Source organism: Homarus americanus, unplaced genomic scaffold (genome assembly GCF_018991925.1).
Source record: "Homarus americanus isolate GMGI-L3 unplaced genomic scaffold, GMGI_Hamer_2.0 scaffold48354, whole genome shotgun sequence".
In the NCBI taxonomy this organism is placed as follows: Eukaryota; Metazoa; Arthropoda; class Malacostraca; order Decapoda; family Nephropidae; genus Homarus; species Homarus americanus.
In genome coordinates this window covers 6,478,868-6,502,912 of record NW_024723833.1, presented here as the reverse complement: position 1 = coordinate 6,502,912, position 24,045 = coordinate 6,478,868, and the positions used below count along the sequence as shown (strand labels likewise).

Below are 24,045 nucleotides of genomic sequence, written 5' to 3'. Positions count from 1 at the left end.
GATGCTATCTATAGAAAGTGACATTACCAAAACCCTTGACTTTAAAATGATTTTGAAAAGATTTTGCAAATAAAGCCAGAAAAGTGTGTGTTTCTAAAAGGTCCGTGCATAAACAGTTTGTCTGTAATTGTCTTAACTTGTAATAAAAATCAAAACTTTTATACTGTTTTAAACTTTTAGTATATCAATATTTATTCTTTTTGGCTAAGGCGGGCATACTACACGAAATATAAAACATCAATCTTCGACTTTGTAGAGTAGAGGCCCCACTATCAATTTCTGAATTGGGCCCCGCAATTCCTAGCACCGGCCCTGGTGGTGGAAGTCATCACAGGTAGGCGAACATTTTTTTGGAAACCAGACAATCTTCTTTTCAAAGCCTGTTTTAATTCCTTAATTTCCTTCTTGGTCATCTTTCCCTTGGCCTCTCTCTTGGCCAAGGCATTTATCTTCTTGGCCGAAGTTGGATGTTTCTTTCCCTTGACCTCTCTCTTAGCCCAGGGCATTTATCTTCTTGGCCGAAGCTGGGTGTTTCTTTCCTTGGCCTCTCTCTTGGCCGAAACTGGGTGTTTCTTTCCCTTGGCCTCTCTCTTGGCCGAAACTGGGTGGCTTCTTTCCTTGGCCTCTCTCTTGGCCGAAACTGGGTGTTTCTTTCCTTGGCCTCTCTCTTGGCCAGGGGAAACTGGGTGTTTCTTTCCTTGGCCTCTCTCTTGGCCAGAAACTGGGTGTTTTCTTTCCCGCCAGCCTCTCCTCTTGGCCGAAACTGGGTGTTCTTTCCTTGGCCTCTCTCTTGGCCAAAGCTGGGTGTTTCTTTCCCTTGGCCTCTCTCTTGGCCAGAAACTGGGTGTTTCTTTCCTTAGCCTCTCTCTTGGCAGGAAACTAGATGTTTCTTTCCCTTTGGCTCTCTCTTGGCCGAAATCCGTGTTTTCCCCTTGGCTTCTCTCTCTGGTCGAACCGGGTGTTTTTCCTTGGCCCTCTTGGCCGAAACTGGGTATTTTTTTCCTTGGCCTCTCTCTTGGCCGAAACTGGCGGCTTTTTTCCTTGCCTCTCTTGGCCGAAACTGGGTGTTTTTCCTTTGGCCCTCTCTCGGGTCGAAACTGCGTTTCTTTCCTATTCTCTCTCTTGGCCGAAACTGGGTGTTTCTTTCCTCATTCTCTCTCTACGAAACTGGCAAGTTTCTTTCCTTGCCTCTGGCCGAAACTGGGTGTTTTCTTTCCCTTGGCTTCTTGGCCGAAACTGCGTTTTTCCTTGGTCTCTCTTGGCCGAAACTGCGTTTCTTTCCCTTGGCCTCTCTGCCGGAAACTGCGTTTCTTTCCTTGGCCTTCTCTTGGCCGAAACTGCGTTTCTTTCCTGGTCTTCTCTGGCCGAAACTGGGTGTTTTTCCCTGGCCTCTCTCTCTTGGCCGAAACTGGGTGTTTTCCCTATTCTCTCTTGGCCGCGAAACTGGGTGTTTTCTTTCCCTTGGCTCTCTCTCTGGCTGGGTCGAAACTGGGTGTTTTTTTCCCTTGGCCTCTCTCTTGGCCGAAACTGGTGTTTCTTTCCCTTTGGCCTCTCTTGGCCGAAACTGGGTGTTTCTTTCCCTTGGCCTCTCTCTTGGCCGAAACTGGGTGTTTCTTTCCCTTGGCCTCTCTCTTGGCCGGCCGAAACTGGGTGTTTCTTTCCCTTGGCCTCTCTCTTGGCCGAAACTGGGTGTTTCTTTCCCTTGGCCTCTCTCTTGGCCGAAACTGGGTGTTTCTTTCCCTTGGCCTCTCTCTTGGCCGAAACTGGGTGTTTCTTTCCCTTGGCCTCTCTCTTGGCCGAAACTGGGTGTTTCTTTCCCTTGGCCTCTCTCTTGGCCAAAGCTGGGTGTTTCTTTCCCTTGGCCTCTCTCTTGGCCAAAGCTGGGTGTTTCTTTCCCTTGGCCTGGTACGTCTTGTTCTTCGTCGAGGCCGTTTTGTTGCGTGTTTGGGGTCCCCAGAGCCAGTTGCGGACGGCGGCGCTAATTAATGAGGAGGAATCGGTGTTGTCCTGGTCACGGCCGGATTTCCTGCATGGGCACTGACAGAGGATCATTTTGCCAGACAAAAAATCTTTGAGACGGAGGAGGAGATCTTTCACGTCCTCCTCACGGTCAGGAAGGTTCTCGGGGGAGGGTGATACGGTCTGGGCGCTGTTGGCAGGCGACTCGGCGTTCTCCACCTGGTCCTCGCTGACGAAGGGGCTGGTGAATGAGCAGCAACACACCACCTCATGCTTCTGCAGCAGTTGGGCCTCCGACAATTCTCTAGTAATTGCCACCAGAAATATTAAAAAACTGAACTTCATTTTAAAAAGGAGTTTCTATTCAAAAGGTATTGTGCGTTTTTTTACATTTGATTTGTGTACAGGTATATGAGAACTTTCCCAGATCATGACACACACACACACACACACACACACACACACACACACACACACATTTTGAGGTAAAAGGAAATAAACATGGATAGGTAATTACACTTTGACTCTACTGTATCATAATCACTTGTGTTTTGTTATTCAGAGTTAAAGGAAAAAGTGACCAAGTTCTTAAGAATCAACTTTATACAGTTCGTGTGTTTGTACGTGGGGCAGAGGAGGAGTGTGTGTGGGAGTAGCGGGGCGGAGGAGTGTGTGTGTGTGGGAGTAATGGGGCGGAGGAGGAGTGTGTGTGGGAGTAGCGGGGCGGAGGAGTGTGTGTGTGTGGGAGTAATGGGGCGGAGGAGGAGTGTGTGTGGGAGTAATGGGGCGGAGGAGGAGGAGTGTGTGTGTGTGTGGTCAGCTGGGTTTGTGTATTCCGTCAATATAACTCAATTTCCGTCTGGTTGTAATGGAGGTCACCGCGAGCGTCGTCCTCATCCTGGTCTATATAAACAACTTCACTTAATTTATATATATACATTGTGAAAACGACTCGATGTGGATTTTCTCCTCTAATGAATTTTTCTATAACTGATGGATTTATATAGATGAATTTACTCCTCGGATTTATTCTTGGGATTAATTATATAATATTTATTAGTTTTAATGAGGATTTTTCTTTTATCTTTAGACAGTTTCTATGTTATTTGTGATTTAGATACAGGGTGATCGAAAAAGAATGCCTAGGTTTTAATATACAGGATAACTATAGTTTTTGCATGATCCTGTAACATTATGTCACGAATTCCAGTATTTGAGATTAGTGTGTGTGTGTGTGTGTGTGTGTGTGTGTGTGTGTGTGTGTGTACTATTGACGTGTGCCTCCTTGGTACTTACAAAACATGCCAAATATATTCCTCACTTATACTTATAAAAGGTTGTTATTTTAGTACTTATTAATATAGGTTTATGTAGTACTTAAAGCACATCTCTTCATTGCTACTTACAAATCGTTCGTTCCAGCAGTACTTATAAAACTTTTTTCTCATTGGTACTTATAAAAGGGATTCAGAAATTGTGATATATTTAAAGGTCTTTCAGAAGTGTAGTGTAGATAAAATTACCTGAGACATTAACAGGTGCGTCATCTACCTGTACAGTATACCTAGTGTACTTTATTACTTTTATCTATACTTTACTTTTATCTTCTTCGTCACTGATCGGCTTGTTAACTGCTTGGGAGGTGGATCACGTCTCTGTTACACACTGCTAAGCTGGCAAGTACTAGGCATGTACTGGCTGGTCTTGAATGATCTCACTCTCTCTGGCGTATTTTTTGGTCCAGTTATCCTAGTATTGTTGTGTAAAGGAGATATTATTATTATTATTATTTTTTATTATTATTTCAGTCATTAAGAGTAGTAGGTAATAGTGTCATTTTTTATCCCAGGACTTTCGTCGTAAGTTACACGTAATATATAGTTATACAGTGTAACCAAAGGAAAAAACTTCATGTAAACGATGCTTCGATTTTTGTTACTTTTTACTTTTTTTCTGCCAAATTCCCAAATAACATCTGCGTGAAAGAATAAATGCAGTATGCTCGTATTTTCCTTTAGTTGGGGGTGAGAGTTATTACGTTTTTGTTTCACATAAAGGTAGACAGTTTTCTTTGAATCATATATTGGCTAACTTCACCATTCCTCTGAGAAAACCTTGTCCGTTCTGTGTGTGTCGGAATAATTCACTTAGCTTCAGCGTGTACAGTATATGGAGAGTGCAGGTATATGAACAATAACAAACAGTAGGTTGAATCATCTATGGATTTCCTAAAGAAAAGGCTGCCAGAAGCTTAGTTCCAGTGTGTCTCCATGTCTTGGTCCGGGCCAAAAGCAGAGCAAGTACTCGGCAAGCTGCGTTTTGTTGACTTGTGTAGGCACAAGAGACGACACGAGCTCCGAGACGTTCCATTTTTGATGAGTGAGCAGACCTTTGTGTGAAGTTCCGTCTCCTATCTACTCGCAAGGCGGTGTTCAGTTGTTTTTTCATGCTGTAGAAACTGGAGCAAGAACTGCCCGTGTGACCACGTTTGAAATAAATTGTTCGTAATTTATTGCTTCAAATTAATTGTTCATAAAAGCGCTCGTGTGGCCGCTGCTTTAGTAAGTTAGAAGAATGAGGTGTGGTGGTGCAGGTTTTAATTCTTCAATTTCCTGGTTGGTAATTTTCTTCTTGGTCATCTTATTTTCCTTGGCCACTCTCTCGGCCAATACATTTTTTAAGTGCAGGTCATCAATAGTCTTACACGGGGCCAGGTCATCAATAGTCTTACACAGGGCCAGGTCATCAATAGTCTTACACAGGGCCAGGTCATCAATAGTCGTACACAGGGCCAGATCATTTTTATTCTTTTCCTTGGCCGAAAATGACTATTTCTTTTCCTTGGTCACCTTTTTCTTGTGAGTGATAAATTCGATAAGTCTCCCCTTCAGATCTTAAGAGAATGGCCCAGAACACTGTGATAATAGAAAACTGTCTCTAAAGGGGTAACTTGTGGAAGGTAGTCTTGGTTTACCGTACAGCGTGTGAGTAATGTGACAATATTATCACACAAACTTGCACGAATATCTAAGAATGTGTGAAAAATTGCTAGAAATAATAGTTAGTATATTCTCATTCCTACTGCAACAGGATGGGTGGGTTGATGAAAGGATGGGGTGGGTAGGGTGGGCTGGGGTAGGGTAGGGTGGAGTGGAGTGAGAGGGTAAGTGAGTGGTTGAAAGGTTGGGGTGGGTGGGTAGGGTGGGCTGGGGTAGGGTAGGGTGGAGTGGAGTGAGAGGGTGAGTGAGTGGTTGAAAGGTTGGGGTGGGTGGGTAGGTGAGAGGGTGGGTGAGGTGAGAGGGTGGGTGAGGTGTGACTCATTATATGTATATCAACAAAGGTGGGTGATTCATGTTCATCCATCTCTGGCCTGGATGTCGTGGATGGTTGTAGTTACACATGGTGGGTGATGGATGGATGAATGGATAAACACCTGACGTCGTGGTGATTTAGGTAACATCCATATACCTGAATGTTGTCGTAATTAACCTGTGTATAGCATCTACCGTACCTTACTTGATTCCTTCACCTGAACAAGAAAAAAAATAGAGAAAAACTTAAAACTCACCCTTGGTAGTTGACCTATGAAACACCCTGTATAATTATGACGATGCTGTGGTGTGAAGACATTGAACTGCTCTCTCTCTCTCTCTCTCTCTCTCTCTCTCTCTCTCTCTCTCTCTCTCTCTCTCTCCAACACCAAATTTATTGCCAACACTCACAGAACCAACTAGAATGTGGTGTGTTATAGTGTACTGTAGTGGAGTGTGGTGTAGTATGGTGTAATGGATTGTGATAAGTTGTGTAGTGTAGTGTTGGGAGGGGGTGAGTACTGGAGAGCAGCAGTAGGGGGGGAGGGGGAGGGTAGAGGCATGTCGCGCTATAAAGTGATGATGACATATTTTGCCACCCAGCCACCAGATAAACTCTCCTTTATAAGTGACGTGAAGGACAAGTAGGCTAAAGTGCTTCTTATTTGTGTACATATCCCCTCCCCTCCCTCTCTCTCCCACCCTTCTCCTCTCCTCCCCTACCATCCCATCCCGCCCCCCCCCTCCCACCCTTTCCTCTACCATACCCCCCTCCCTCCCCCCCTCACCCTTTCCCATCCCGCCCTCTATCCCCCTATCCTTCCCCTTCCCTCCTACCACGTCACCTACAGTATATCCTTGTGGGGCGCAGCGTTAAGATACAGTGGTGGATCTTGGCAAGGTTCTACAGTCATAACATCTTAAGACCACAGGAACAGCAGGTTAGGGCCCGTGTACAGTGTTTGGTTCTTGGACTTGAATTTCACTAATGCTTGGTGTTTTTGACTGATTCACTGACTGACTCACTGACTGACTCACCTACGACGTTGCTTGAGGGGTTAGGTTTATTCTCGTAATGTATGGATAATTGAGTGTTTTGTAATGGTTAGGATCTGTTTTAGTCGTGTTGTTGTCCTCGATAGTGTTTTGTGTGTGTGTGAGAAGAGAGTCAGTCTTAGTAGTGAGGTAAAGATTGTTCTCTCTCTCTCTCTCTCTCTCTCTCTCTCTCTCTCTCTCTCTCTCTCTCTCTCTCTCTCTCTCTCTCGTGCGCCAGAGAGAGAGAGATAGTAGGAAGGAACTCTGTCAACCGAACCAGACTAAAAACAAACTTAAATTAATAGGCTTTTATGTTGGTCGTAAGTTTAGTCTATATGATCTTCAACTCTAATATTTGTCTTTCATTCCCGCCTTTTTTATATATATATATATATATATATATTTTTTTTTATATCTTCTGGCTGGTTAGAGAGAGAGAGAGAGAGAGAGATGTGTGTGTGTAAGTAGTGTAGCAAAAATGTCTTCCTTTATTTATTCTGGCGCCACAAAGACTTACGAGGTGTGGTAAAACATCTTTCAAACTTTAGAGAATAAAACACTCGGGCCGCGCGGTGATCTGTGTGCTGGTGGATAAGGAGGCGGCGATAAATTTGCGAGACATTTTACGCAGAAATTCTACAGGAACGGTGATAAATTGCTGAGAAATTTTGCGGGAAAAATTACTCACGCATGGTGATAAATTGGCGGGAAAGATCTCGCGGGAAATTCTACAAACACGATAGTAAACTGGCGGCGGGTGAGGAGGAGGAGGAAAAGTTTGCGCGGGAAATAACAGTGTTGTCGATGGCCAATCTGGTGGGGTCATATAATTTGTGATACGATGCTTTAACACGCAGCAGTAGCACGCACGTCGCCCCTAGCTCCTCAAGGGTTAATTATGACCCAACAGACCTCTAATTATCCCCCAGGGGTTCTCTAATTCCCAAACCCCCCTTCCCACTCATTGACCAGATAGACAACTTAACTTAGCGCCAGGTTAATGTCTAGAATGAGTTAATGGTGATAAGGTTAATAAGGCTGTTTCTCTCACTCCGACCCAGGGAATAAGTGTCGTATCACCTTACAAAATCTTATAAGAAAAATGGCTGAGTTAATGTCAAATATAAACATTGCAGATAACATGTCGTGAAGCTGATTGTCTTAGAATATTTTAACTAATTTAACCGTAGTTCCTATTTAAAGTGATGCCACGCACTAGGAAATAAGCCAAGATGGACGTCGTTCTACACGCCTCTGAATGTTGATAGAATGTTGGGATTTTTTGTTTTTGTCAAGTTATAGTTTACGTCATCATCGTTGGTCTTATAGTGTCTCGAGTTACCTGGTGTGTTTTAACCCTCTCGTCCACCTCCACAGTACAGCTCCTAGAACACAAACTCATTTTGACTTTCAGTGTTCTCAAGGTGGATAGATGGTCTTTATTAAAACTAACCTAACCTAACCTATCCTGACCTAACCTAACCTAAATTGATCAATCCTAACCTGACCTAACCTAACCTAACCTAACCTGACCTAACCTTTTGTCTGCAGGGGGATTTTGTCCTTGTACCCACGAATAACACAGCCAGTTGTCATCATCATCATCATCATCATCATCATCATCATCATCATCATGGCGTGCACCTAATTTACCTACTGTTAAAACTAGGTATGATATATATAGTTTAGTATGTACGGTACAGTCACAAGGTAGTTTAGACTCCATGTTTGTTTAGGGTGTGTTGTTAAAGGTGGGGGAGTTGTTACCTCTCTCCTACCCCCTCCCTTCCCAACCCTCCAGCTTCGTCTTCTTGTTGTCCTTCTCGTCCATCTTTCTTCTCTAGCCTCCTTCACCTTCCTCCATTCCCCCTTCTTCTCCACCTCCTCCACCACCACTCCCCCCCCTTTTGACCTGTACATTTTCCTCGTTCAACGCCTTAACAACGTATACCCAACGAACAACAACAACAACTACTACTACTACTACTACTACTACTACTACTACTACTACTACTACTACTACTACTACTACTACTACTACTACTACCAGCCCTTCAAAGAAAATGCAATTGTTTTCTGGACAATGATTATTACGAGGGACAAGTTGACAATTAAGGATAATATTTCATGTAATTACCCCATAAGGAAGTTCTTTAGACAATCCTTGAAAAAATATAATTGGGCAGATTATCACTCCTAATAAAGATGGCGTGACGACACAACTCATTGCTTGCTTCAAGTAGACAAAGTGGTGTTAATCTTTTCTGGTCTAGTGGCTGACTGGCTTGCTGACGGAACCGACCTGTTGTACTCACTTGGCGTTTTATCGTTATTTCCTCTAACTTAATCCTCGTCGGGAAGAATATAATTAAAGAATATAGATCTAATTTACCAATATATCCTGTATAACTCACATATTTTGGCTGTTTGTATTAATATATCAAATATGGCCTGGCGGTTATTATGGTCTGACGCGGTTGGGTGGTGTCGACGCTGCTGCAACTCATTTATTTATTACATGGAAAATAATGGGATTTGTTATTCTGATGCGTTTAATGAGTCGCAATGAACACACGTCTTATTCCCATAGATGAGTGTTATTAACTTACATATAGCGATTCAGATGTGGAAATTATTTATATATTAAGCTTTTTACTGGACATGGGATAATTGATATAGAAAATACTGTAAAAGAAATACCCGTAGAGTTAACTTAACATAAGTGAATACAAATATGAAAACTAATACGTGTGGGTTAATGTGAGTGTCTGGTGAGTATAACTTGATCTTAACTCAGTGGATGTTTACCATAATGAGTTAGAATACATGAATACACTAATGCTGTATATAGAAATGATTATGACGTCAAGATTAAGCCCCAGTTTACAGTATATCACCTTTAAGATTAATCTAACTTAACTAAATCTGACTTAACCGAACTGAATCTACTCTAACCTAACCCAATTTAAACCTAGCTTAAGTTAACCTAAGTAAACCTAATCAAAAGTAACCTAACGAAGCCTAGTCTAACCTCAATCTAAACTAACCTAACCTAATCTAACCTAACAGAGCCAAAACTTAACTTAACTAAACTAAAACTACCCTAACCTAACCTAACCTAACCAAACCTAACCTAACCTAACCTAATTAAACTTAACCTAACCTAACCTAACTTAATTAAATTTAATCTAATCTTGGTAAACCTAACCTAAGCAGAGGAGGGGGGGGGGGGCTGTAACTTCAGGTACTCCAGTCAACTCAGAAGGTAAACAAGACAGACGGACAGACAGTACTACAGGCTAACCAGGTCCTCGCTAAAATAATACCCCGGCGGTTAGGTTAGGTTAGGTTAGGTTATTCTAGCGTCGTGAAAAGGAAAATAAAATAAAAATCGTCCTTCGCTACGCTGGTCGGCCCTCACACGCAAGCCGCCATTACCCAACCTGTCAAGTAACCTAAGACCAGCCAGCAGCCTCCACCACGCGCACTCTAATCTGCATTTCCAGACAAACACACGCACGCAAAAAAAAACAAAACAAGCAAACAAGGAAGAAAACATACAACCAGCGTGTTCTTGTTAACACACACACACACACACACACATACCCAGAAGCCATTAGTCTGGACAAAGCGAATTTGATTTTTGCGTATGAAACACACTGGAAAATTGGGTCATTGCCATTAAAGCTTTATTCCCTCGGGGGTGTAATGAGGTTGGTGTGTGTGTGTGTGTGTGTGTTGCTCAAGTTATGCATCTCAAACGTTCGTAGATGTACAGTGAATTTGTTCCCCTCTCCTCCCTCCCTCTCACTCCTTCCCCCTCACCCCTTCCCCCTGACCCATCCCCCCTTCCCCTCACCCCTCCTGTGCTGGAAAATATTTTACTCTGGATTATGAGAGACTTATAGAGTTACAGCACACAGTTCTTAGGACCAGCGTTGATGTGTGTGTGTGTGTGTGTGTGAATCTTTTGACTATTGGATTTGATTTGTTGTAGTGGATGAGAGAGAGAGACTAATATATGTTGATATAATTGAGTGGCAGTTTATTTACGTACACAGGTAGTGAAAAATTACATGGTCTCTCTCTCTCTCTCTCTCTCTCGTGGCTAGTAGGTTCTCCTATCCCAACACCTTATAAACTTATCTATCCCCCAATTACTCAAAGTAACTATACCTCCCCAAACACACCCCCTCTTCCCCTTCTCCTTCCCTCCCCTCTGTAACTAATGTAGAGGTGGGAGGGGGGGGGGAGGGTTATCAAAGTACACAGCAGGTCGAATCAGGTGCAGTTACAAGTCGAATTGCTTGTCGTCGTTATAGAGGGTCAAGTTATCGTCGCGGGTGAAGATAAAAACAAAAGAGTAACGCCATCTTGGGTACATTGTTTACGAGGCAATACTTGTCATTGTAGATGTATATTACGACCTCTGCTCTCTACTTCCTGGCGATGTAGAGTTTATATATATACATTATCTTCAGGAATATACTGTAGAAGGGGGGTCTATTTATATATATTTGGAGTATATTACGATTTACAATCTACTTAGGGAGGTGTTTATAATTTAATTTCCCTAGTGTAAATATATACCTGTATATATATATATATATATATATATATATATATATATATATATATATATATATATATATATATATATATATATATATATATATTTCTCTGATAGAAAATGTATATTGTAGTGGTGTCATATATATTTGTTTGTATATTTTTTGAGGGGAGTGGTGGGGGGGGGGTGCTAACGATTTAACATCGTACTTAGCTAAATATTTATAGCTTTAATATTCCTCAGCTAAACTATGGTAAGGAGATCCGTTTTCTTTACACAGTATTAATAGTGGTGGTGGTGGTAGTAGTTGTAGTGATGGTAGTACAGTAGTAGTAATAGTCGTGGTAGTGGTTGTGGTAATATTAGTAGAAGTAGTGGTGGTAGTGGTTGTGTTAGTGGTGGTAATAGTAGAAGTAGTTGTGATAGTAGTAGTAGTAATAGTAGGTGGGATGGGACCAAGTGCAAGATGTTTCTACGCCAGACTCGCGGAGTTGATCTCCGAACAGAAGCAGCAGCCCAGAAGTTATGTCACAGCCTGGATGAGATGTCGACTGTCCTTCTCTCTCCTTCGGTCGGCTTTGCTCTGCCTCAGGGGAACGAGAGCTTCTGCCCCTACTCCGACAACTGCTGCAGATATTGACTATGAGGCTACAGTCACTAAATGCCGCATAGATCTGCGGCTCAACTAATTTAACACAGCTAGGATAGCTACTTATGTATTAGGATATTTAATATTAAGGTAATTAAATGGTGGCGAAGATGTGGCTATTGGGGGAGGCTGGAGGCCACGTTAAAAAAAAGTAGTAGTAGTAGTAGTAGTAGTAGTAGTAAATTAATGGCGTTGTTGTGTCTGGCTTCAGGATGTGATAAGTTTGCATTTCACAATACGGCATCCTGTCAGTGAGTGCCACACTGTGTATGGCCCTCTCTCAGCCAGGCCGCGGCACTGTCTCAACCAGCAGTCATAGTGCGGAGTAGTCGGAGTGAACTGACCTGCCCAGCGGTGAGTCTTTGTTCAGCTCTGTACATAAGATTAGTGTGTGTGTGTGTGTGTGTGTGTGTGTGCTTGTGCTTGTGCGTGTGTGTGTGTGCGTGTGTGTGTGTGTGTGTGTGTGTGTGTGTGTGTGTGTGTGTGTGTGTGTGTGTGTGTGTGTGTGTGTGTGTGTGTATGTGTGTGCGTGTGCGTGTGTGTGTGTGTGTGTGTGTGCGTGTGTGTGTGTGTGCGTGTGTGTGTGCGTGTAACATTTAAAACACTTACTTAATTTGTGTGTATATTGATGGTTAGGTTCGTGAGGGTAAGGTCCTAACAACTGTAGTGTAGTGCCGTGTAGTGTAGTGTAGTGTAGTGTAGTGTAGTGTAGTGTCTACTCAGCAGTAATTGGGAACCTGGATGTTAATCGATTTGCGGATCGTGTTCCGGGGTAGTGGTTAGCCAGTGCAGTTGGCGAGTTGTCCGGTCTTCTCGGACTATTCCTTGACACTGGGTCATGCAACTTGTTAACGGTTGTTGTGGTTGTTGTGTTGGCGACAGCTTCTATACCTTAAACAAATTCACGCCTAGATGGCCCTTGGGCCGGCCATCCTCGTTACACGAGGGGCAACCATTATTATTTATTATAATGTAGTGTTGTGTAAGGGCTGTAGTGTAGTATTGTGTAAGTAATTGTGTAAGGGCTGTAGTGTAGTATTGTGTAAGTAATTGTGAAGGGTTGCAATGTAGTATTGTGTAAGGACTGTAGTGTGGTATTGTGTAAGTAACTGTGTAAGGGCTGTATTATAGTATTGTGTAAGTAATTGTGTAAGGGTTGTAGTGTGGTATTGTGTAAGTAACTGTGTAAGGGCTGTATTGTAGTATTGTGTAAGGGTTGTAGTGTGGTATTGTGTAAGGGCTGTAGTGTAGTATTGTGTAAGTAATTGTGTAAGGGTTGTAGTGTGGTATTGTGTAAGGGTTGTAGTGTGGTATTGTGTAAGTAATTGTGTAAGGGTTGTAGTGTAGTATTGTGTAAGGGTTGTAGTGTGGTATTGTGTAATTAATTGTGTAAGGGTTGTAGTGTGGTATTGTGTAAGTAATTGTGTAAGGGCTGTATTGTAGTATTGTGTAAGTAATTGTGTAAGGGTTGGAGTGTAGTATTGTGTAAGGGCTGTAGTGTGGTATTGTGTAAGGACTGTAGACATGTGTAAAGAGTGAAGGATGTTAGCGTGGGATTCTCTCATACTGCTTATCGGTGATACAATGCTTCTCACACACACACACAAACACACTCACACTCACACACACACACACACACACACACACACACACACACACACACACACACACACATATCCTGCTCCGGGAAGCCCACTTGTGAACTACTCCTTCTTCCTCTTCTCCTTCTCCTTCTCTCATTCCTCCCCCTCTTCCTCCTCCTCTTCAGTTTACCCCCGCATCATGACACTACAGTATAATTTATATCCTCCACTCGTTAGTTTGTTTGTCTTGCATTAAGAGTTACCTGCTCACCTGTTCCCTCGCATAACTCGTTAATTAGTACAGTTCCGGCACAGCTCTGTATCCCCTCGTGCTGAAGGTTACTCAATAAGACGATTATAACAGCATTTTATTATTATTGGTATATACAACAGGTGTTCATTAACCACCACGTGTGAGATTTTGATACCGTGGTGTGTTCAGCGTGTGTCTTACTGTATATTTCACTCACTCACTCATTCACTCTCATACTCACTCACTCTCAAACTCACTCATTTTCACTCACTCACTCACTCACCATCAAGCTCACTCATTTTCACTCACTTACTCTCTCACTCACTCATTCACTCTCAAACTCACTCACTCACTCTCTTAACTCACTCATTCACTCTCAAACTCACTCATTCACTCACTCATACTCACTCACGCACTCACTCTAGCTGTGATTATTCTGTCTGATATATTTCACGTCAATCAATTAGTTGATCAGATCCCAGCAGCGAAATTTTTGTGTACAGAAAATATACATGTGAGTGTAGATGAACGGGTACAGGTGTGTGTGTGTGTGTACCTGCACGTATACCTGTCCTGAGTGACTTGCTACACACCTGGCTATGACCTCCACGCTTTTAACACCTTAAGTACGATGATTTAATCCCTTGAATATGGTGTTTTAAACCCTTGAGTATGGTGATTTAATCCCTTGAGTATGATGATTTAATCCCTTGAGTACGATGATTTAATCCCTTGAGTATGGTGATTTAATCCCTTGAGTACGATGATTTAATCCCTTGAGTATGATGATTTAACCCCTTGAATATGGTGTTTTAATCCCTTGAGTATGGTGATTTAATCCCTTGAGTATGATGATTTAATCCCTTGAATACGCAAATTTGACCCCTTGAGCATCATGAATTAATCTCTTGAGTATGATGACCTGATGACTTATCTTAAAGGGTTATGTCATCGTACTCAAGGGGTTAAATCATCATACTCGAGGGGTTAACACCTCCCGTTGTCATTAACTGAAGGTCGTTGCTGGTTAGTGTAACTCCAACACACAGCAAGAGTTAAGTTCGCCTCGATAAGTTAAGTATTGAAGATGTTGGATAAAGTTAAATACGACAAGTTAATTATAAAAGACATAGAATAAAGTTAAATACGACAAGTTAATGATAGAATAAAACTTGGGCAACAATTTCGAAACACAGGATAGAGTGTCGCTGTGTGATTCAACCTTTAACACGTAACTGTAATTTAAATGAGAGGAAATAGTGTATAGTTATGAGAAAAAACAATAATTTCTCTCATATGACTATTTTTAATTTGAAATGTGAGAAATAAGTTTTTTTATATTTTTTTTTTTTTTTGCTTTTTGATATGATTTTAAAATATTTGGTTTTAATGTTTTTATTTTATACAGATGGCGAGAGTTACGGTGTTGGTGATGGTGATGGTGGTGGTGATGGTGTGGGAGACGAGGGGGCAGGTGAATGAGGTGAACTCGGTAGGGGTGAGGGGGTCTTTTATCACCCCTACCGCACGATGGCTCCTCGGTATCTTCCAGAAATATGACGGTCGATCCAATGAATCTACAGTAAGTACTTTTATCATTCATGTACCGAGCACTCTGACACCTGTAATATTAATTGTTTAGTGTGTGTGTGTGTGTGTGTGTGTGTGTGTGTGTGTGTATGTATGTGTGTGTGTGTGTGTGTGTGTGTGTGTGTGTGTGTGTGTGTGTGTGTGTGTGTGTGGCGTAATGTTGCCTTGAAGTGATAGGCTTTATAAACGTCAAATGTCACAGGGTCGTTTACGTGTCGTGTGGACGATAGACAACGACCATCGGCTCTCAAGTGTATGCCTCGTGGCTCTCAAGTGTATGCCTCATGGCTCTTAGGTGCATGCCTCATGGCTCTTAAGTATATGCCTCATGGCTTTTAAGTGCATGCCTCATGGCTCTCAAGTGTATGCCTCATGGCTCAAGTGTATGCCTCATGGCTCTCAAGTGTATGCCTCATGGCTCTTAAGTGTATGTCTCATGGCTCTCAAGTGTATGCCTCAAGGCTCTTAAGTGTATGCCTCATGGCGCTTACGTGTATGCCTCATGGCTCTCAAGTGTATGTCTCATGGCTCTTAAGTGTATGTCTCATGGCTCTCAAGTGTATGTCTCATGGCTCTTAAGTGTATGCCTCATGCCTCTTAAGTGTATGCCTCATGGCTCTCAAGTGTATGTCTCATGGCTCTTAAGTGTATGCCTCATGAGAAGCCAGTTTATGTCTCACTTGGCTCTCAAGTGTATGTCTCACTTGGCTCTTAAGTGCTATGCCTCATGCCTCTTAAGTGTATGCTTCATGGCTCTCAAGTGTATGCTTCATGGCTCTCAAGTGTATGCCTGTGGCTCTTAGTTTATATCTCATGGCTCTCAAGTGTATGTCTCATGGCTCTCAAGTGTATGCCTCATGGCTCTTAAGTGTATGCTTCATGGCTCTTAAGTGTATGCTTCATGCCTCTCAAGTGTATGCTTCATGGCTCTCAAGTGTATGCTTCATGGCTCTCAAGTGTATGCCTCATGGCTCTTAAGTTTATGTCTCATGGCTCTCAAGTGTATGTCTCATGGCTCTCAAGTGTATGCCTCATGGCTCTTAAGTGTATGCTTCATGCCTCTCAAGTGTATGCCTCATGGCTCTTAAGTGTATGCTTCATGCCTCTCAAGTGTATGCTTCATGGCTCTCAAGTGTATGCTTCATGGCTCTCAAGTGTATGCCTCATGGCTCTTAAGTTTATGTCTCATGGCTCTCAAGTGTATGTCTCATGGCTCTCAAGTGTATGCCTCATGGCTCTTAAGTGTATGCTTCATGCCTCTCAAGTGTATGCCTCATGGCTCTCAAGTGTATGCTTCATGGTCTTGGCTCATGGCCCAGGTGTGACCTGTAACACCCAGGTGTTATATTATTGCCTCCTGTTAAAGTTGTAGTTGTGTGTTGATGATTTAATTACTGAAAACATTATACATGCTTTAATGACAGGTCTTTATCCTTAAGAGATGACTAATTACAGGTAACAAGTTGTCCTCCCTGCCAATCACCAACAGTATTCTTGTCTGATACTTGTTTGTTTCGATAACACCAATCGAGAAAAAGGGTTTAATAGAGTTTAATGTTCAAAAAGGCTAAACAAGACATAATTCATGACTCAGGTGTATGGCAATAATGATGGCTTAATATACGTGATGCAGCTGACCTCTGACCTTCTACTTACAGCCAGACTTGATAAGATCGAGCGGCTACCCTGCTGAGACTCACCATGTGACCACTGAGGACGGCTACATCCTGGAGCTGCACAGGATCCCGTGTGGTGTGCAGTGTGTCCTGACGGAGGAGCACCGCCCTCGACCCGTGGCTCTCCTGCACCACTGTCTCCTCTGTTCCTCCTCTGACTTCGTGATGAACACTCCTGATAAAGCTCTTGGTGGGTCCTCGTGTCAGGCTGCATGTTAGCCCCAGATTTTCTCACCTTACGATTAAGTACCCAAACTTAACCTAACCTAACCTAACCAAACCAAACCAAACCTAACCTAACCTAACCTAACCAAACCTAACCTAACCTAACCTAACCTAACCTAACCTAACCCGACCCCCTAAGGTAACATGAGGGAGTTTAATCTTAGGGTGAAAACTGAGGAATAATCTTCATGTGATCCAATAATTTAATCGTGAGAATTTGTACAGTCATTTATCGTCCTCAAGTATGATACAATAGTCGTGTGTGTTTGTGGGTCACCTCGAGGGCTGAGATATCCTGCAATTAGTATCCTTCCTCAGGGTGCTAAGGATATACGAGTATTATAATAGTGATCTCACCAACACACAAACTTAATGTATTCGAGTATGATATTCTAGAACCTTGGGCACGGATAAGTAACAGCCGTGGAGGACATGTAAGTAGCTTCATTTGTACTGATACATCTTCATGACATATTGTTCGTAATTATTAATATATGGAGGTAAAACTCAAAAGGAAAATGGAAACAGGAGCTTGGAGCCATCATCTGTTTCCCTGGTACAAGGTTCATCACTCTGTTTCCCTTGAGAATGTTATTGTATCTTACACTTTATGTCTGAATAAGGAATCTCTTTGTAATTATTGATAAATGTCTTGTTGGGTTATGATGTAGTTATAATGCTGTAAATTATCCCTGACAGCCTATATGATGGCAGACGCTGGGTACGACGTCTGGCTCACCAACGCCCGCGGCAACACCTACTCCAGGAACCACGTCCATCTCTCGCCTGAGGACAAGGAATTCTGGCAATTCAGGTGAGCAGGTACTCGAGTATATTGTAGAATCCTTCGTAGATACTAAGAACATTATGGTGGTCCTGAGTGCACCCAGCTGTGAAGGGACACTTAACATTGCAGTTGAGAAAGTGAAGACGAAGGAGAGTATTGTCAGCCATACTGTCTCTTTCCCTATCACTCACATCAAGGAATATCCAACAAGGAAGTATGACTCTCCCTTATAGCCATTTTTCTCCGAGAGTTATTCTTCCTTTTTTTTTGGATATTCCTTGATCCACACTGTCCCAAACGGAGCGCTAGGCGTGTGGGACCCATTTTTCCATTTTCCTCAATACAATGTTTATGCAAATCTAGCCGTACATTTTACATTTTCTATTCACTGAGACTTTATTTAATAGCAGTAGGACAGTAGGTTTTCCTCGTAATTAACAATCATCATACATTTGTAGCTGGAATGAGATGGCGATGTATGACGTACCGGCAGTTATAGACTATGTGCTGAACGTGACGCGACAGGAGGACCTCTACTACGTGGGCTTCAGTATGGGCACCACTGTCTTCTGGGCCATGATGAGTGAGCGGCCAGAGTACGCTAACAAGGTACTCAACTGTTACTGTCTCAAGGATCTCTTTATTGATCCTCTTAAACCTTGAAAGACCCGGGCTTAAACTATCATCAAAGGGTTGAACTGTTTTCCTTAGAGGGTTAAAACATTGCCTTCAAAAGGATTAAAATTATCTCTAATTGATTTGTATCGCAGGTAAATTCATCTACAGGTACTGTATAGGTAGATATTAATTACATTCAGTAGGTTTTAATTATCAAAGCAAATGATACTAAAACATCTAATTATTACTAGTAATTTTTGTAATGCTCAATCCAAATTTTACGTTTAGAAATAATTGAGCTGTATTTCAGAAACATCCCTCATGGAGTATATAGCTGCTACATAAACAGTATAATATATGTAGAAACTTATAGCTGGCTATATTATACATATCCACCTGTTGTATACCACTACCAGGCTATTCATTAACCTGTACCAGTCCTTCCCACCACCACTACACCTGTGCTAAGAATTTCCCTGTGCTAACCATCATCTTTATCATATTAAAATATTTCCATCCTGACACACACACAGATACGTTTCATGGTAGCGTTGGGTCCTGTAGCGCACGTCCAGCACATAGCAGGCCCTCTGGGATACCTGGCACCGTTCGTCTCACAGATAGAGGTAAGAGGGTCTACTTTCTGTGACGTTCGGTGTAATAACAACAGTAAGGTAGAATTTTGTTATATCGTTGATGCAGCTTATAAGGGATTCAGTAGTCAGATTAAACACTACGAGAGTTTTTTTTGACGATTCTTTAAAATATTTCACAGTCACTAATTTGTTTATGTTAATTATACTCTACCCGGCTAACACAATTATAGTCATTATTGTCATTGAGGGTTATTATAGACACAGTACTAATATTAAAAGCACAATATGCATAAGATTCACCGTAATCAAGACCTTGCTCTGAGAAACACAAACAAGCACAACTGAGTCAGAAAATAATCATTAATTTTTGTTTGTAAATAAAGTGTAATAAATTCTACTTAATCATCACATTCGTTTACACCTGTAAGTAGATTTGTATCACCTGGAGGTTGGTGACCCCAGCTTATTCCACCTGAAGATTAACGACCCTAATGCTAACCTAAACTAATCTATGCTACTCTCCCACAGGTAGCGTTAGGGGTGTCTAATCTTTAGGTGATATAAGCTTGGGTGTCTAATCTACAGGTCATCTGTTGACTGTTGATACATATCTAGTGTCATGTCTACTATGTGTACCATGTCTAGTGTGTCATGTTTATTGTGTGATATTAATACATGTACATTTCTTCCCCTTCTGCTGTAGATAACAATGAACCTGCTGGGGAAGTACGAGTTGCTCTCCTTCGGGCCAGTCATAGACCGCCTCATCAGCACCTTCTGTAATGAGCAACTCTTCACGTCTGCCATCTGCCAGAACATCCTCTTCCTCATCTGTGGACCAAACCCTAAAGAGATGAATAAGGTGAGCTCTCAGTAGACACCTTCAGTACTGTTTTGCTATGTGTCTCCTCCTAACCTAACCTAACCTAACCTAGTCTTGACCGTCCAGTGTGAACAAGTGATTAAGATAAACTCGGTTGTGGTTTGGTCATGTTAGGTTAGGTTAGGTTTTGGTGAGGTTATGGATGTATATATTGAGGCAGTGTTGGGGGGAAGTGGGTTAAGGTCAGCCAATACTCCCGTCACTGCTTTTATTTCTGGAAGATATTAACTCGTAAACTCTTCAACTGATTAAGCTTTATACTTAATCCCTTGAGTACGAAGATTTAACCCTCTTGAGTACGATGACTTAGTCGTTTGAATACTATGACCTCTCCCCTTGAGTACGATGGCATTGGGCCCAGGAAGGTAAGTCATCTTCCTCAGGGAATTAAGTAATCTTACTCAAAGGGTTAATTAATCTTGTTCAAGGGATTAAATCATCCTACTCAGGGAATTAAAGCTCATTTTAGGATTAAAGGCTCACATGTAGATGATACTAATTATGTTTCAGGAGTTCTTGCCCATCATGTTGTCTCACACGCCAGCAGGGACCTCAGTACGGACCGTCACTCATTACCTTCAGGAGGCCCGCTCAGGTCTGTACCCCGCGACGCCACACACCTGAACACTGAGTAGCTGTTCAGGTGTGTGGCGTACTTGTGTAAACAGATGTAAACATGGCTGAATCACGAAAAACATTGACGGTAGTTTTAATCGTCTGTTTACCTTGATGTTGTTTAGTGATACAAAAATAATTATTAATACTCAACTACTTTTATCAGAGAAATTATAACAAAATAACTAGGGTTTTTTGTTTTTGTTTTTTAATAATTATGACCCCACTAAGAACTCTCATAATGATAATAATTGAACAAATACTTCAGGAGTTTGTTCTTCAGTTATGGTAATGTTGATATCCATAGATTTTAATACTGCACCTGCATACCTTTTACAATTTTGTCAATAATAGTTTACTTTTTTGTTTAGGGAATTTTGGCCTCCATTTACTTTTAAAACTTAATCACCAGAATAAGTATAAAATAAATTAGCTCTTATTTTATTTTATTTTCAGGGAAATTTCAGAAGTATGATTTCGGCACGTTGGGGAACCTTCGTCAGTACGGCTCACTGTCACCTCCGTCATATAACCTGAGCCGAGTTACTGTCCCTGTGGCTCTCTTCTGGTCTGACAATGACTGGCTGGCAGATCCTACAGTAAGACGTCATATTAAATGTTATTGAATTATGTAGAGGAAGAATTTTATTGAGTTAGAGAAGGAAAAACAACTTTGAATTGAGTGAGTTAGTTATTTTATGAGTGGAAATCATAAAGAGAAAGAAAAGTCTTAAGTAAATATATTTTTGCATCACTCAGTATATAAGTTAGTGGTAGAGAGTTAGTTTTGTTCGTTAGGTTAATACTTGAAAATAGTTAAAGAATATCTCCTGTAATTTGGTCTCCATTTAACCTAACAAAGCCAAACCTACCCAACCCAACCCAACCCCCAACCAAACAACCAACAGCACCCCAACCCAACCCAACCCAACCCAACCCAAATACAATTCTATCCCATGTTATATACATATACAGTATATCATGTCTCCTGGAGGGGTTATTACTGATCAGTTCATCGGTGTTCAGGATGTGTTGCACCTGGTGGGTCAGCTGCCTCACGTCGTCTACAGCCATCGCGTTGAGGACTCCAAGTTTACCCACCTTGATTTTGTTTGGTGAGTTGTTTGTGTGTTTGTGGGTGTTTGTGTGTGTTGTGGGGTGTTTGTGTGTGTTGTGGGGTGTTTGTGTGTTGTGGGGTGTTTGTGTGTTGTGGGGTGTTTGTGTGTTGTGGGGTGTTTTGTGTGTTAGGGGTGTTTGTGTTGTGGGGTGTTTGTGTGTTGGGGTGTTTGTGTATGTCAGGGGGTGTTTGTGTGTTGGGGGGTGTTTGTGTGTTGTGGGGTGTTTGTGTGTGTTGGGGTGTTTGTGTGTGTGTGTGGGTGTTTGTGTGTTGTGGGGTATTTGAGTGTTTCAGGTGTTTGTGTGTTTGTGGGTGTTTGTGTGTGTTGTGGGGTGTTTGTGTGTGTTGTGGGGTGTTTGTGTGTTGTGGGGTGTTTGTGTGTTGTGGGGTGTTTGTGTGTTGTGGGGTGTTTGTGTGTTGTGGGGGGTGTTTGTGTGTCAGGGTTTGTGTGTGTTGTGGGGTGTTTGTGTGTGTGTGGGTGTTTGTGTGTTGTGGGGTATTTGAGTGTTTCAGGGTGTTTGTGTGTGTGTGGGTGTGTGTGTTGTGGGTGTTTGTGTGTTGTGGGGTGTTTGTGTGTGTGTGGGGTGCTTGTGTGTGTGTGGGGTGTTTGTGTGTTATGGGAGTGTTTGTGTATCATATACCACATGAGTAACTATGTACAGTACAGTCTTTCTAATATGTAACCACCACGACTATGCATTACTCCATTTAATAGTGCCAAAAATATATAAGTATTCTGTATAATTTCAAGGGTTCAGGTATAATGCTTCTCGTCTACACCATCAATTATCTTCATTATAAACCTTGTAGAGTCATTTCACTATAGTGCTCTGTGACGCTGTAACTTTATTTGAGTGTTAGATATATTGAAATCTTAATATTTTGCATTATTTTATATCTCTACAGGGCTCTACACGCTGACAAGTTGGTCTACCATGATCTCCTGCGTGTTCTGGCACAGTATTAGTCCTCCTCTGTCTCCTCACAATAAACAAGATACTTACCTCCGTGCTCAAGACCAGAGGATATATTTACAAGCAAGGTCTCTATCTCTCTCCCCCTAGTGATGATGTAGTGTTGATTAATGATTTATTATACTGTAGTTTATCTAATACAGTGGTTGAGGGATTTTTTTTAGATCACGTTGAGGTATTGTGTTGATTCATGTATTTTGTAGAGGTAGGTAGGAGGTGTAATGTACCTGTACTTTTGTTATGTAGTAAGGAAGGGTAATTTCATTTATTCCTTTATTAGATTTATATTAGTCACAGAATATTAAACTATTTTGTATTTTATATACGTATATATTTGTGGTGATTATTTAATAAACAATAAATTACAAAAAAACAGCTTCAGTATTTATTTCAGTGTTTATTAGTTAATTAGCTTCATGTCTGTATGTATAATGTACTACGTCCCATGGTCACCTGTAGAGTCACACCTGTAGAGTAACACCTGTAGAGTAACACCTGTAGAGTAACACCTATATAGTAACACCTGTAGAGTAACACCTATATAGTAACACCTGTAGAGTAACACCTGTAGAGTAACACCTGTAGAGTAACACCTATATTGTAACACCTGTAGAGTAACACCTGTAGAGTAACACCTATATAGTAACACCTATATAGTAGCACCTATATAGTAACACCTATATAGTAACACCTGTAGAGTAACACCTGTAGAGTAACACCTGAATAGTAACACCTGTAGAGTGTTACCTGTAGATTATTATCTCCTAGACTGTGGTTATACCTGCTTTTGGAGACCTGTGAGTGATTGTATGTACATAGAGTTTGAATTGATACTAGACACTCCTTACCACACTTATTATCACCCTCACTGTTGGGGAGAAAACGTAAGCTGGAGGTCCACCCTTTCTTGCTTATCTAAACTCGAGACCAATTTCTTGTGAGGCGACTATGGTAACCACTAGAGGCCGGGAACTAGTGTGTGTGTGTGTTCTGTTGTCCGTCTGTGCGTCCCATTTACCCTCTTATAGCTGGTAGGAACACACACACACACCCACACACACACATATGTACAGAAGCCAGATCAATAATTTTAATAAGGGCCGCCAGAGGACAAGGAAGCTCTCGTGATGGTTGCAGTTTTGTCACCAGGTAATTACAGGAAGGTGTCCAGGTGTTCTTATCTGATCCTCTACACAGGAAGTTTGGTGACTATAGTGTTGTATCAGTGACCTGTATACTAGAGAAGTAACTAAAGTGTTCTTAGATGGTACATAGTGTTTGTGGTTTACTAATTGACTGAAGTTGGAGGTGAGATATAACATTGTTTACACGGTGTAGCACAAGTCTTAAGGTCGCTCAACACTGCACTGTACATTGTTCTTCAAAGCCAAGACGTCGAGGTTAGTCGCAGATAGTAACATCGAGGCTCCAAACTGAGGGTTTTTCTCTATTAAAAAACTTGTCAGACTCGCTAATGGAACCTAATAATAAGCTGATCAGGTTCTGGGACTAAAAAGGTGTAATTCTTGTAGATATTTTTGCTAATTGCTTTAACAAATTTAATTATTTTTTAATATCTTTCTGTAAGTTTTTTATTCCAGCTT

The 24,045-nt window shown here is 41.7% G+C and overlaps 1 protein-coding gene across 2 annotated transcripts; it reads left to right on the top strand.

The window, feature by feature from the left end:
• The first annotated feature begins 6,109 nt into the window (after window positions 1-6,109).
• On the top strand, window positions 6,110-22,799 carry LOC121863816 (lipase 3-like). 2 transcript variants are annotated; one of them, XM_042362673.1, is made up of 11 exons: window positions 6,110-6,211; window positions 14,769-14,942; window positions 16,609-16,816; window positions 17,551-17,665; window positions 18,097-18,247; window positions 18,790-18,882; window positions 19,556-19,714; window positions 20,246-20,330; window positions 20,807-20,949; window positions 21,377-21,465; window positions 22,374-22,799. In XM_042362673.1, exons 2-11 carry the CDS (start codon window positions 14,769-14,771, stop codon window positions 22,432-22,434), a joined length of 1,278 nt encoding a protein of 425 aa, XP_042218607.1. In that variant the 5' UTR covers window positions 6,110-6,211; the 3' UTR covers window positions 22,435-22,799. The 2 variants fall into 2 exon arrangements, with proteins under 2 accessions (XP_042218607.1, XP_042218608.1); XM_042362674.1 differs by lacking the exon at window positions 6,110-6,211 and adding an exon at window positions 11,789-11,878.
• Window positions 22,800-24,045: the final 1,246 nt, after the last annotated feature.